Here is a 15,741-nt window from a genome sequence, read left to right on the forward strand (position 1 = left end):
GAACCAATCAGAAGAAGGTATGAGTGCAGCCCATCGAGGTAAACTACTTCGCAGCACACAGGAGGTGTGGCCAGCAGGAGAGAAAGAGAATGACAGACAAGGCATCCCAATCCGCGTGCACTTGGCATGTGCAATAGCGCCTCACTGAGGGTTAACCAAGCGTGTCCGATGCAGCAATACGAGAAGAGAACCTTGGAGGGCCGTGTCAAATTCCACTGGAGAAGTCACACACAGTGGCCCCACTCAAGGAGACCATGAAAGAAGAGAAGCTGTCGGCAGTTGATGAGTCGCGAAAATTGCTCTGCAGTGAGAAGAGCACCAGACTGCCCGCACAACCCTCCCAAGAGGCCCCACCCATATCAAGCAGGTACACAGTGGCTCCTTCACAACAAAAGGCAGATGGCACGGCAAGACAGAGACACAAGCCCTGGGGTTGGGAGAGAACCAAGAAGTCCCAGGATGTGGAAAGAGACAGAGGGAAGCCCATACAAATCCCAGAACGGAGAGAATAACAGAGACAAGCTCTAGTCATCTGAGAGAATCAGGCAATCCCAGAGAGGGGAGAGAGAAACAGAGGACTGAAAGAACCCAGGATGGCACTCCAGCAGCACATGAACTATGTGCTTGGACTGTGAACATAGACAAGGGCCTACAATAAAAAAACACAGGGGTGGCAGTCAGAAGCCTTTCTTTAGGCAATGCCCCAGAAGTAGGTCTTGGTTGTTTTGGGTTTTTTCTTTCAAGTAGTAGGGAAAGAGACTAGGATTCTGGACAGCAGACTTCATTTGTTCAGCCACCCTGACACACTCATGAGCACCCTTTTGACTTTCTGTTGTATACAGAAGGGCTTAGCATTACAGGCATAGGGAAATATTAGGTGTTTTTACTTTAAAGAGAAAATAAAACTGACCAAAACCTGCCTCCTTGTCTGTCTCTTGATTCTGACTTACCACACCGCTCATGCCTGATGGCATAAACACATTGACTCACTGAAACCGTGCAGCTGTAGCAAATCCAACACCATCACAGCTAATCAAAGCCTGAGTTCATGCAAGCTTAAACTCAACTCATCATTGGAGCAATGGAAATATCACAAGAGCCTGAGAATAGGATAGGTATCCTCTCTCCTGGAAATGACATTTGCAGACCACTTCAAATTGAGTAAATTAAGGTCTGAGAATATATAGGAGTCCTGAGCTATGGTAAGTAGGTTGGGGATATGGATGAGAGCAGTTTCCGTGGCATGTTTGCTGTGCAACCCAGATTGGAGGTGATCATAATGTAGTTGACAATGTAATAAAAGATTACGCCCTTGAAAGGATTTCGGAGTGATGGGGAACAAGAGAGGCAGGTCTGTAGAAAGATGGATTGCTGGGGTCTTAATACGATGGATATGGCTGCGGCTACTTTGTAACAGCTGGGGAAATGTCAGTGGACAGAGAGAGACTAAAGATGGAGGAAGTGTGAGAGTCATAAAATGATCACCAGAAGCAAGGAGGATGGGTTTCAACTTGGAAGGGGTGTAGTTGAGAAATGGGACAGATAAGAGTAAGTGTGGGCTAGGAGGGGCAAAGAAAAGGGAGGAGGGATATAGGGGTGAACAGGGTGTCACAGATGTTGGTGATTTTTTATGTTTTGGAGGAGAAGTAGGCAGTGGAATGTTGGTGGATAATGATAATAGACTGAAATTTACGGGGAAAGCATTGCCCCTGGAGGGCAAAGAAAACTAGAGGCTTGATCAATGGATTAAGAAGATTTGATCATTCACCTCACGCCAATACCAATAAGCTACATCAGACAAGCCTTTGAGTGGTTCTTTCAGCCAGGTGCACACTGAAATAATAAATAATGAAATTCCAAGATCGTAATTATTTTGGAAAGGTGCATCCCCCAAGAACACTTCCATCTACTTACTACTTTCTCATTTTGCGGAGCATTACCCAACTTCTCACTGCATGACTCAACATTTTGAACCTGCACACAACCAATACTAGATAATGAGTTACCACCACACAGTACATCGCGGCCTCCCACAAAACGTCTGCCAATACTGCACAGTTAAGACAGCATCATAATTTTATTGTTTTATTTTGGAATTCTGTAATCCAGCTAATTTCTAAATTCCACTTTAGAAGCTATTATTGTTAGACAGTGAGGAGTTTAAAAGCAGGCTACAATATTGTGGGAAGGAGAGGAAGAGGCTGTAGAGTGTGGCTAACAGTCAAGGCTTGTTTGTATATCTGTGCTTCAACACGTTTTCCCAATTTCAGGAAAGCAAGTACCTGAGTAATACTATTTGGTGGTGCTAGGTGTTTGATCCACCCACTGATCAAGTTTTGCCACCTTTAGTATGACGAAAAACTGGGTCTTGTGAAGTCCCCTGCCTTGTTCTAGTAACTGGTAAGGTAGTCCCTCAGGTGGCCCAGGGAGCTTGTTGAAGTTGGGCCATGGGGCGATATGGGAGGATTCCCTCGTCAGCCCACCTTGGCCCCATCTGGAGCCTGCCAGTCCTGAAATCTTTGCCCCTGCGCAATTCCTGTGTGAGACCCTGCAGGATAATACTGATCCCCCCCCTGTAATGCTTTTTAAATATGTAATATCTTAAAACATGGAGTCTATTGGAAATGCATTCTGGGTGCTCTCAGCAATGGACATTGTCATCAGGCCTCAGTGAAAAGCTGCATTTTAATGTGAGCTCAGAACACTGTTTTCACTAGAAACCGTCTATGTTAGTCTACAGTGCTTCAAGGACAGTTTTTTCTAATACCGTTGCAAACTGTGGGCTCCCATGAGAAGAAGGGAAGTGTTAACCTCTTGGAATGTTCTATCTGACATTTCGGCCGAATGCCAGTGAAGAATTGGGGAGAGCCAGATTAGGAGATCAGATGGAGCTTCGGGGGAAGGATAGACCTATTGCTTCCTAATTGCCCGTTAAGCACAAATCTCTCTGTTCGCCTGGCTTGGAGTTCCCGGTGCACATTTCGGCAGAGGTGATAGGAGGTGGAAAAGACGCTTTAACTGCGATGTATTACCAACCTTTTGTTTAATGTAGTGTTTTTCTTTTGTTGTATTTGGGTTAATAGACATCCTAAAGAGCCATTTCAAGAATAATATATATATATATTTTCCTTGATATATATATATATATATATATCTCAAGGACAAAACACCCTCCTACACAACGGAGCCTGAAGCTCTCCCTAGGCAGACCCAAAACTACAACACAGACCAAGAATGCTTTCCCTTTAAGGGAACATGGTACCTCTGCACTCATCAATTGTAGCAAGTGTTTGAATACTGTTGCAGCTTCACCCAATGCATCAAAGGACACTTCTCAGGAGTTTCCAGGGTACACAGTGAGGCGACTACGCGGATTCAAGGACACCAGTTCTTGACTTTCCGAAGACAAAGTGCAATAGTTTCAGAATCATTATTCCCCAGCTGGAGATGCAATGCTACTTCCCTGCATGCTTAGTGAAAGAAAGAGGTGCAAAAGCTTATCCAATGTGCTCAAAGCTTTTACTAGACCCACTCAGGGGGAGGAAATAACAGTATAAAAACACCAAACTCAAGGCAGGCAGTGTGGGGTTCAAGAGCAGGATGCATGCCTCAATTGGTGACAGGATATTTCATGTACATATCAACATAATTGTTATTGATTAATTCAGTGTTACTGAAAAATGGTTAGGACACTGAGTTAAAACAGGAGTCGAGGTAACACATTTTACGAGTTTGGTGATATCTGGCCAGTAAATCTGCCCAGGTACCACCAAATGGTGTTACTGTTATTGTCACTTGGACCAGCGTTATTACCGTTGAATTACAAGTGGTGGCAGGCGGCAATGTTCCCTCTAAGCTGTGCACATGTGCGCTTGCCCAGCTTCCCTTTGAGTCCCGCTAAGAAGAATTTTAGCAGCGCACACAGACAATTCCCATCTTCGCAAGAAGTAATAAGGCACAAGCAACAGCAGTTATCTGGCATTTTGTCATGATCACTGCTTCCAAGGAGCCAGGACCAGCCCAACGTCCTTGGAAGCAGGCCCCTAACCCTGATCCTAGGCACCAGCCGGTCCCCACAGGGACCTTTTGGACCTTGTCCTGGCGCCGGTGGCACCAGGCTCATCAGAAGCATCGGTCCCGGCACTGGAAGCGCCGGGCTCATCATTGGTGTGAAGGTGCTTGGGTGGACTTACCTGCGGCAGACCATGCTGCTTACTTGCCAGACTCTTAGAAGTCCTCGGTGAACTGGGACTACTTTCTTACCTGGGTGGGGCAGCTCCACTCCCTGGATACAGCACTGGAACTCTTCTGGAAGCAGGAACTCTTTTCTTACTTAGGCAGGGCCGTGGAAGGAGACTCCTCATCACTCCAAGACTATTTAAACCACACCCGATTGATGAAACGTGCTTCGCGTTATTCTGCATCTGCAGCAGAACGTTCACCGAGTCTGTTCCAGCATTTCTTCTTGGGATCCTGAACCTGCAAGAATTATACTTACCATTCCTGTACCCGAGCAACATCAGCACCTGCAAAAGACCAGAAACAACAGGTTAGCAGAACGAACTTTCACACGCAGTGCTTGCTTACCTGATCCATCGGCAGCGGCCGTGTCTAACGCTGCACCTCCGCCGGCAAAGATAAACAGTATTATTATACTTACTGACACGCTGTGCACTCCAGATTCTTCACGCTGCATCTGCACCTGCAAAGACAAACAGTATTATTATACTTACTGGCACGCTGTGCACTCCAGATTCTTCACGCTGCATCTGCACCTGCAAAGATAAACAGCATTATTCTACTTACTGGCACGCAGTGCATTCCGGATTCTTCACGCCGCATCTTCACCTGCAAAGACAACAGCAGCGTCACACTTACCGGCACGTGGCGAATTCCGGATATCTTCATTCTGCATCGTCTCCTGCAAAGACAAAGAAAGAGACAGTAAGAGCGCTGCCATACTTACGCAACTCCAGGCGCTTCAGTGCCACGCATAAAAGACTATAAAGACTAAAGGTGTCCAGAAACTTACCGGTCGTGCAGTCAACGACGGTACCAATCCTCTGAAGTCAAGAGGCCCACGTTTCACCAGTGAAGGAACTGGCAACGGCACCCTGCACTAGACGCAGATGGAGAGCCCAGCATTCACCTATCTAAGGTGAGCACGTTGACCTGGGAGGGGGGTTCAACGGTCAAGCTGGGAGGAGAGAGATAGGGACATTCAGCAACCCAGACCTTTAATCCCCATATTATTTCACCTGCAGAAACCTCACCCTTCGAGTTCGACACACAGTGCGGAGAGGGTCGACCCCAGAAGCCAACCGAATCCTGCACATCACGTTTCGTGTTACAGACACCTTCCTGCCAAGACCCGCGCCTCCGTGGGAATCAGGTGAGCGTTACACATTTGCTTTCTCTCCTAATAAAACAAATTCATACTAACTAGTCTTGATATTCTGGTCTTGCCTAATTACATTACACTACCATGAAAGGGTGACCTTAAAAACCTAAAACAGAATACATCCTCACGAATATGAAAAAGTGGCTCGATGAACAGAAGATCTAACTCGGATATGCCCACATACATCATTTAAGTAACCTTCCATCCCCACCCATGACTCCTATACTTTACTCTACCACATGAGTACCTTGTACCAATTGTAACTTCTGCCTCAGTCCACATTTAGATATTACCGGACAAACTTGCCTCTACCTATGTTGGCTCTGTAAAAGGTTACCAGATTCGTACCTACATCCACTTGTTTTATGTTTCTTGTAATATGAATAACATTCAAGCACCGGAATTTGTGTTACTCATGGTGCCTTAGCAAAAGCATCATCCACACTATATAACCCAACTGTGAGCTACTATTAAGTAAACAGGCTACTTGGATGTGTAACCTCCCCCATGATTCCTATTTGTACATATAACCCACAAGCACTTTGAAATGGTACCCATGCAAGTTAATGTATTATTAAAATCAAATATTAATTTGCCCTCTAAGGATTTTGAGTAAGCAAATGTCAAACTCAAAGTCTCCTACTTTAGCATTGCTAACATTACCCTATAAGTGGAGAGCACCATTTCAATATCATTTACTTGGTCTGTAAGGGCTAATGGGCAAAACATATGCATGGAATTACTTGTACATTTTATTAGGACAACGGATATTCATACAGCTAGAATACTTTTTCGCAATCTGCATCCTTTCCAAATTTTCAGAGTTTCCTTGGGCATGGACCTTAACAAATTATACAGAAACTCACTGCTATTAAAAAAAAATGTTTCACTAAGCACTTGTATAATCCTACCCAATAATATTATGGTGGTGTATGTTGCAAACAATCTTGTTTGCACTGCAAAATAATTGCATACATGCAGATTCATGTCATTTTCTTAAACTGCCCATGCAATCACCGGGAGTCTTGATTTTCTTGCAAAGTATTGTGGGTATGCAAATATCCCAGTGAGTATTTTACTGCTGCAATCCCTCATTTTTTACATGGCACTTCCAACTAGTATTGGAGGTTAGCACAGGAGCTGTGAAGGGCCTGTGGGGACGGACCCAAGAGAACACTCCTTGGGGGTGAAGAACACATTTGTAACTTTCAAAAACGAAGTCAGATGTTTCAGCAGTGCAGCACAGTGAAGGAAATGTGTTGTGTGTTTGTTGAAGAATAGGAAACTAGTAGCAGTCTAGGAAACTGCACCTTCTGTTTCTTTCTGTGCTGATTAGCTGAGGGATTTTCAATATAATCACGTGTTCTATGTTTAGTGCCCTTAGGATTCCCATGCATCTTGTTTACCTGAAAACCGCGAATTGCAGAAGAAGGGTCCTAGTTACAGAAGATGGAACTCAAACTGTTGTACCTTTGAGAATGCTGCCCTTAACATAAAAGACACATGCATGCGCTTTTCTTTCATGTGTTCCAAGAGACATCCTAGTGAGGCTCTTGTTGAATGTTTATCTAGCTTGTAGTGAGGAAGGGATGGCAGAACCGTAGGCTGTATTATGTGCCCTGTCCTTTCACTTCCTATGTCAGGGTTGCAAGTAGGGCTCTGATGAGATGTTACCCCCTACATGGAATCAAATGATTTTTCAGAGTCAAATCATTTGCTTTGCCAATAGGGATACTTTATGCCTATTAAAAGATGCTATGTCCCCTAATAATTGCTCTTGAAATCAGGCAATAATATTAGTATAGTTCCCTCCTATGCCACTGCTCTGCTGGCCACTGCTTTGAAAATATCAATGGAGCATTGTGGGGGGAAGATGGGTGATATATGAATATGTTAATTGTTTACCATTTTTGTTGGGCACAGTTTCCTGTTTTTAGGAAGTAAAAACCGGTGGCGGTAGCCTCTTAGCTGCAAGACTGGTTTTGAGTAAGTGTTGTCACAGCTCCGTACACAAGACAATGTAGTGTGGATTATAAGTAGTGGCACAGGAATTCTCATCATATTCTGTGGTGCACGTATTCTGATGCAATTTTCATGCTTACACAAATTATGTTCTCCTGGTCTTTGAATTACTTCATTACAGTGGAGATTATTTTTGATTGCCATTATTCCATCTGCAAATATTGTATCCTATCTGAATTTTCTGCCAGCCATATTAGTAATAATGAGTGATATTAGTTTTTGTTGTAATAAAGAGGTTTTTTCCAAGGGAATAAAACACTTAATGCAGCGGCCAAAATATCAAGTTGCAAGGTACTAGCCAGCCATAAAAGTCACTTGCCACTTTTTTCTACACGTATACAAAGCACACAATATCTTACTCACCAAGAGTCAAATACAACTAGCCAGGGCTAGTGGCGAGTACACATTTCGCGGAATGATTAATTCATTGTCTCAGAAGGAGTACTTTTGCTAGGTACTGTGGCAGATCCTTAAATCTTAGGGTGGTTGACTCTTTATAATCAAATATAAAATAAATAATTGTTTAGTCTATCTTTGGAAAAAGTTTTGCAAATTAACTGTTTACACCGATTTGAAAAGAGTTGTAGCGGCTGGAAAGCAGAAACTGCCTTACAAACGCTTTGGAATTGATAGCTGACTTAACTATGCATGCTCACAAAGTGTCTTACTTCATTAATCAGTTGTGCACATGGAAAATAATGAGCGCACAAAGGCCAGCCCTTTCCGCACGTAGAGAAAAATAAATAGAGGGAACATTGGTAGGGACCCAAATACCTCACTCAAAGTATGTCTTGCCATTTGCTGATCACTCTACTCACCTTCTTTCCCTCCAGAGCTCCCCCACTCCAGAGCTCCTACTATCCATCCAGCTCCTCTGCTACCCATGCACCCTACTTATAGCGCCACGGGTGTGTGGCCTATGTAGAATGCTCACTTGCCTCCAAGCTAGGCTTGTGCTATATAAACCCTGTAGATACATTCACACATACATACAATGCCACGACTGCAAGTTAACAGGACAAATTAAAACATTAAGATTTGCACAATAAATCATGATTCAAAATTCATGAGGAGTTTAGCATGTTACTATTAACCTGAAAGATGTGAAAAAGAATAAAGTAGCATTAAAAAGCAAGGTTGAGTTTGATCTGAATCAGCGTTCCAGCAGAGCGCTGATCGTATTTCCGTTTGGGATCATTTTATCCTTCCAAAATGAATCAAAGTCGTACCACATAAGTGGTTAACAACAGATTAACATTTGAAGACTCCACTTTATTCATTCAAGATGATGTACCCAAATGAATGAATTCAAGATGATGTACCCAAATGAAAAGGCAGGAACTATAGCTATGAGAATATATATAGAAATTACAGCAAACTTTGCTCTCAAAAAGGGCCTCAACACTAAAATAAAAATCGATTTTCTTTTTTACTTCGGACTGAAAATATCAGAGTATCAAGCCAGCATGTGCTTCAAGCCTTGCTAATTTTATATTTGCTCTTCTTCGGAGCTTAAGTGCCTTTGTCTGATCTGAATGCGAATGACTGTTGCCATAGCATAGCAGTGCTGTCCAGCGCGGCAAAACTTGATTGACTCAGCGGTTTCACAAGCGTAGGAACCCGCATGTACCTGCAATATCATGGGCAAGTGTTCTACATTTGAAGAATACAATGAGATTGGAACCTTAACATTTGCTCCAAGTAACTGTACAACAATTTCAAAAATTAAACAGATCAAGTGAAGAATACGGCTAACAGTCATTTGCTTCAGATCAGAGAAATGCACATAAGCGCAAAGATTATTGTAATTTTTGAACAAGAGAGACGTTAGGGAAGCGTTTCACTTTACTTCTCGGTTTCACTCTGACTCTCACAATAAGAATGTCCTAGCTAGTAGCGCAGGATGTGTTTTTATTCCCAACATTTGTTCCAAATGTATAGAAATGACTGCTTGCATTACCTGTTTTCCTGTCCACAGTGGGTATGGTTTCAGGATAGCTGGTGAGAGCATTTTCACACGACCCTTTTTGTCAGTGAGTCCTCGATAAACCAGTGCCATGTATTGATCTCTTGAAAAAAAGCACCCACGAGTGGTCATGCTCGTACCAGAGACCATGTGATCCTGGATTAAACCTGCCAGCGGCTTGCCATCCTAGAAGGTAGAGAGCAGGTAAGACATTAGTTGGATAATTGCACCGGAAACTACTCGCACTGTCAAGGTACATTTCTTGTCATCTTCATTAGCAAAGAACATCAATATTAATTATTAATGTAAATGGGAAGAGCAGAGAGGAAACACATGAGTGGACAGAGGAGCATCAGCGAGTATGTGGAGGTGATGGGAAGTAGTTGTGCTGGAGGTGGTTGATGCCTTGGTGGAGAGTGATTGGTGGACTTATCCAAAACATCAAAGTCACCTTTCCTGATGGAAGTGGGAATTAATGCAGAAGACATTCTAAGTACTTAAACGCTTAGTGAAGGCTTACTTCTATGGCTTAATTAACAATGAAAATGAATATTTAATTATATTTTAAGGTGAATAAAACAAACTGCCCATCATTACAAATGGGGCATACCCAACATAAGGGGAATAGTACTTTCATTGTTTATGAAAAGCTATCTATCTCCCTTAATGCTGAAGTTCCAACCAATCACAGAAGATTACACCTTAACAGAAGATCTTCAATAAGCACTGCAGAGGGCGTCATTTCTACTAAATAAACCTCACCCATATTAAAATGGTTCTATATGATCATTGTGTTTTTTGTAGGCCGGCCAACAAAATGACCAATTTTTTGGGGCCGATTTTGGACAGGGTACAAAAAGCAAAAACCCACATTGCCACGCACCACCCGCAGCCTGCCCCAACGGGATTTGTTCAAAATCACGGGATTTCACCACCCAAACCCCACCTCCCTAAGCACCCCCAAACTCCCCAAAAATAAACAAAGACACAAACACGCAACACAGATGCAACACACACGCTTACCCGCGCTCTGTCACGGCCACTTCCGGGTCCTGGCGTGCCTGTCAGCCACTGTGCGTACTCGTGTGCATTGCAAAGGCTGACAGTTCGATTTAGAAAGTCTGCTCTGTGAGGTCACAGAGCGGTCTTTCTAAATGAAAATGTATTACATTTGTTTTCTTTAAAAAGGTCTATTGACCTAATACCTTACCAGCTCAATATGAGCTAAATAGTGACAAATTCAAATCAAAGTTGCATGGTGTGGATTTGGGTAATTTTATGAAATCAGTTACAGATCAAATTAAAGGTTATAGTCTTAGAATTACCTCTGAATCAGATCAATATGGTACTTCTTTTGTTTATTGAGTCTATATTATAAAGGTAGATTGGCTGCTCGTGTAACAACATAACATTGGGCACATTTAATAGCAGTATTGTTTATTTTATTTATTACATTTTATTTTACACCCAAACCCTGGGTATCATGGCATAGATTTACAGATTTACAAGCGTATTTGAGATCTTAGCAGTTACATTAACTAGTTACAGTTTGGTTACACATAGAATACAGGGAGAATTTACAAGTGAAGATGATTACTTTGTAGGCTCAGGGTTCATTTCTGACACAATAGTTACAATTTGAGTTACACATAAAATACAAAAGACAATTTACACAAAAGATGATTACTTTGTAGGCTTAGGATTCAATGTTGACATGAGAAATTCAACGGATGTTCGTCTTTATTAAAGAGCCATGTTTTTAGTAGTTTCTTGAATTTAGGATAAGAAATCTCGTTGCAGATGTTAGTTGGAAGTGAATTGTAGGTTTGTTCTCATTGTTCTTCTCCAACCTTTCCAGTAACGTCATCTCCCCATTGTTCTCCTCATCCAAGATCTCAAGAACTCTCCTCTCCCTAATATTCTCCCCTAAGGCCTCCAATGCTCATCAGTCTCCATTGCCGTTTAGCCCACGTGGTGGGGTCAGAAGAAGAATGAGGACATGTTCCAAATGTTTTAATTAAAGAATAAGGTCTAACTTTCTCTATCACTATGTGATAGTCCCTACCTATACATCTAACTAGGGTGCATGCTAGTCGTCCATGAATGTCCAAATGTATAAGTCCACTGTCCGGAACTAATCTAATTGGCCCTACCACTATCAATAATTATAAAAGTGAAAATGTGTGGGTTCGTGGCTGGGTTTGCAGCTTGGCGAAGCGTTGTTCCTTATAAAATTACACACTTTTTTTCACCAATCTGCACCAAACTTTGCATAGTTGCCTGTCAGAACCTTGCAGTCATTACTGACTATCTAAGGTGGACTTACCTGCGGCAGACCATGCTGCTTACTTGCCAGACTCTTAGAAGTCCTCGGTGAACTGGGACTACTTTCTTACCTGGGTGGGGCAGCTCCACTCCCTGGATACAGCACTGGAACTCTTCTGGAAGCAGGAACTCTTTTCTTACTTAGGCAGGGCCGTGGAAGGAGACTCCTCATCACTCCAAGACTATTTAAACCACACCCGATTGATGAAACGTGCTTCGCGTTATTCTGCATCTGCAGCAGAACGCTCACCGAGTCTGAGAACGCTCACTATCTAAGATTTGATACCAAAATGTGTGGGACCCAGTGATGTACTCCCACCATTCCAGGGCAATCTATCAGAAACAATACTAAGCTCCAACATTGGAGTACCGTGTAACTATCAACAGTACATACACTCCTACCAGAAAACACCCTCCCTCTGGTTACCACAGCTACAAACAGACCCAGTTATATAGAAAAATAGATTTAATATAGCTCATACATCATAAAAAACAGACACAAAACAATTGGTCTCCTGAAACTCAAAATCTCCTGAAACAAATACACAACTCATACCATACACATATGATATGATAGATTATTTATAACGCGCTTAATACCTAGAGGTTTTTAAGCGCGGACCCAGGGATCGAACCTATGGTGCTCCATACCGCCTTGCTTCCAAGGCGAGCAATTGGCCCCTGAGCTATCCTCCCGAAAATAATAATCAAATGTGTGGGGGTTAGTACGTGAGACTAATTACTCATTCCCAGTTTTACACAAACACTGACTGGGTATCACAATTGAAATACATTGTATACATATGTGGTATTTCACAGTATATTGAATTCACTGTTGTCACCCCACTGTTGATAGTCAAGTGGTGCTGTATCTTACTCCGGGAAATTTTTTATGTCATGCTCATGCAACTACCTACATACGTTCAAAGTTCACCATGTAACATCTCAAACAGTGTCTATAAACAAAACATTGACACTAACGTGTTTCAGCCCTAAGATCCTTAAGGTCTCCCTTGCATCTAGTTTGGAAGCCTCCTCTGTTACAATCGGGCATTCATCAGGACTTGACAACCCACTTCATCCCCTTTTTTGCTTTCTTTATCGGTTGTGTGAATTCCACACAGTACAACAAGAACCAAACAAATTGAATTCCCTCAAACCAACACACAACCTTAACTTCCCATTCGATTCCTTTACTATCACGAGGGGAGACACCCACTCGACACTTCTCGCCGGCTCAATTATTCCACCGTCCCTTAACTTCTTGAGTTCAGCTTTCACACCATCTCTCAACAGCATGGGGACTGGGCGCAGTTTCGCTACTACGGGTTTGTTTCCTTCATTTAAGACAATTTTGTGTACCATCCCTCCCACGCAACCAATCATCTTGGAGAACACATTTGGATTACCTTGAACCACATGTAAAACTTGCTCATCTGCATTGGGATCCAAACTTATACACAAACCCTTCTGCTCTCTCCATCCCAGTAAGGTTTCCCCACTCTTAGTAACATACACCTTCCCCTGGGTTTCTCTCCCTTTGAACTTCAATACAGCTACAAAATATCCTCTAACATCTATCCTACCCAGGTTATGCCCGCTGGGTCTTTTATCTGAAGGCATCAAGTCCTTGACGCTGCCTCAACAACCTTTTCATAAACATCGTGTGACATTAAGGATAACTTTGCCCCAGAATCCACCATCATTCATACTCTCTTCCCATTGACCCATATCTCAGCAAATGGGCTGTCGCATGCATCTTCCTCACCACACTTCACCATATTCACTGTCACTATTTATACATGTTCGTCTGCTTCGTCACCCGACGATGGATGCGACTCTTCTGAAACGTACAACAATCTTTTCCCTAGGCATGGAATAATTCTTGCAACAGTTGGCATAGTGCCCCCACCTCTTGCACTTGTTACATGGTACCTTTCTCCACAGGCAAGTCCGGGAACCCGCAAAATGACTCGCACAAGCCCACCTAAAACATAATCTCTCTTCACTCCTATATGCTTTTGTTCTATCAACTTTTCCATCCATGTTATCATAACCGCCTAGGTTATGTGTTTCTCCATCCTTCTTCTTTATACTCTTACAGTCCTTGTTGTTATCACCCACTCTCAATATCTCAGTAGACACAATGTTGCTGTCCTTCCTACCAAGTTTTGCAACACAAGCCATAGTATGCTCAACCCATTTTGCTATTCGCACTACCTCATCCAAATCCAGGTCATCTTTCAGCCATATCGCCTCCCTTATTATATCATTACAGCAATAGATGATAAATTGATCCCTAATACGCTGGTCTAATTTCTCTCCAAACTTGCAGTTGATGGCTGGTTGGCGCAGTGCAGTTCACCCTCCCACTGCTCTCTTATCCCATCCTCGTCGCCAATGTAATAAAGATGCTCACACAAGGTCTGCGGTATGAGTAAGTCTTCTTTACTCGTACAAGTTCAGTGTATAAGACCCTCAGCACATTCTCCCTATCACAGGACTGCCAACTGACACTAACTAGAAGTAAACATTCTACTTTGACATGGCAGGATTCAGGTTCCACCTTGATGTTCTACATTCTGCTAAGAATCACATAATAGCAGGAACAGACTGTTTTTCCTTTGGACCCACTTTGGTACACAACAAGAGTCCTACCTGGAGTTAAAGTTCCAGACCTTTAGCAGACAGGCCCAAATACCAAAAGAAGGGAACCAGACTGTGGAGGGAAACTGATAACATGTTGTTGACAGATGGCCACCAGTTCCAGAGGCGGAGAATCAAACCAATCCTTATGATGGTGCCCTTACCTGTCTGGGAAGCAGCCAAATAGTCATTAAAATGTGATAATGAAGGGGAAATAATCCTCAGGGGAGAAATACTCAAAAGGAGAATAGATTACACCATGCTGTTAGTCTGTGGCTAGTGCGGCCTGCTCCTAGCCACAGACTAACAGCATAGTGCTGAGGCAGCTTGACACAGTTTGCCTGTGACTGCTGAAGACACAGAAGAAAAACAGCGGGCCACCCCTTAGACGCACCCTATGCCTTTTAAGTGCGCACGCAAGACATCACGTGAAGCAAGGAACTTCCATCGTGTATAACGGTACATTTGTGTGTTTCTCGCCGCCCGGAGCGTTAGCAAGCAGTAGCTCTGAGGATGGAGATTTTGCCAGATGGTGCGGATCTTGTAAGGAGCGATATCAAAGACTAATCATTTGGTCCTGAAGAAGATGACCCAATACAAATGGTCATCGAAACCGGTCGACCTTAGGTTCATGAGCCATCTTATGACCATTTTTGATGTTGCAATAAGTTAATGCAAACACAATTGAACTAATAGCAGCCCCCATTGGGCATATTGTAATCAGGAGGTCCTACATGCCCTGTATGTGTAGGACTTGTTTGTTTTTAACTATCCAGCACTAGGTGTGTTATTTGAGGAGCACTTCACATATTTGCTGATTAGACCTTTACAGAGAAATTCCTACGAGGATCTACCTCCCATAGATATAACATATAAGAGACATGATCTAATGTTAACAGTCTCTATCTGTACCTGGACTGGCTTTTTTAATATCTGGGATTTACTTCTATATGGTTTGTAGATAAGGGAAAGATTTCTCACTTTTATATAGGCGGTACATCACTGTTCTTACTAGGGAGAGCTTGCCTTGACAGGGTCAGGGTGTGCTTCCAAATAGGGACAGGTTTTATCTGTGTGTCTCAATGATATTAGTTGGGTGAGGATCACTCACCAGTGACAGATACTCCAAATATGCTGACCATAATGGGAGGAATGTAATAGCAATATATTATACTTTTAGTTGTGCCCTAGGTGCTTTTGTTTCCTTTAGGTGGTGGCAGACGACATTGTGATCAACAAGATCAAATGCAGCAGAAAGGTGTAAGAGTAAAAGTAGAGCAGGTTTAACAGAATCCCATGCGTCAGCCATTTGGTTTGTCAGATCAAGTCGGGCTGTTTCTGTAGCGTGCCCCAGGCGAAACCGAGATTGACGCAGCCCGAG

At 42.9% G+C, this 15,741-nt stretch overlaps 1 protein-coding gene across 1 annotated transcript in view; it reads right to left on the reverse strand.

The window, feature by feature from the left end:
* The window catches only part of POLR1A (RNA polymerase I subunit A), a 1,786,762-nt gene that overhangs the window by 825,356 nt on the left and 945,665 nt on the right, over positions 1-15,741 (reverse strand). Inside the window, exon 14 of the mRNA XM_069632173.1 lies at positions 9,384-9,575. Within this exon, the coding sequence (XP_069488274.1) occupies positions 9,384-9,575 (192 nt within the window). The remainder of the gene's footprint in view (positions 1-9,383; positions 9,576-15,741) is intronic.

Source organism: Ambystoma mexicanum, chromosome 6q (genome assembly GCF_040938575.1).
Source record: "Ambystoma mexicanum isolate Mex_15411 chromosome 6q, UKY_AmexF1_1, whole genome shotgun sequence".
NCBI lineage: Eukaryota > Metazoa > Chordata > Amphibia > Caudata > Ambystomatidae > Ambystoma > Ambystoma mexicanum.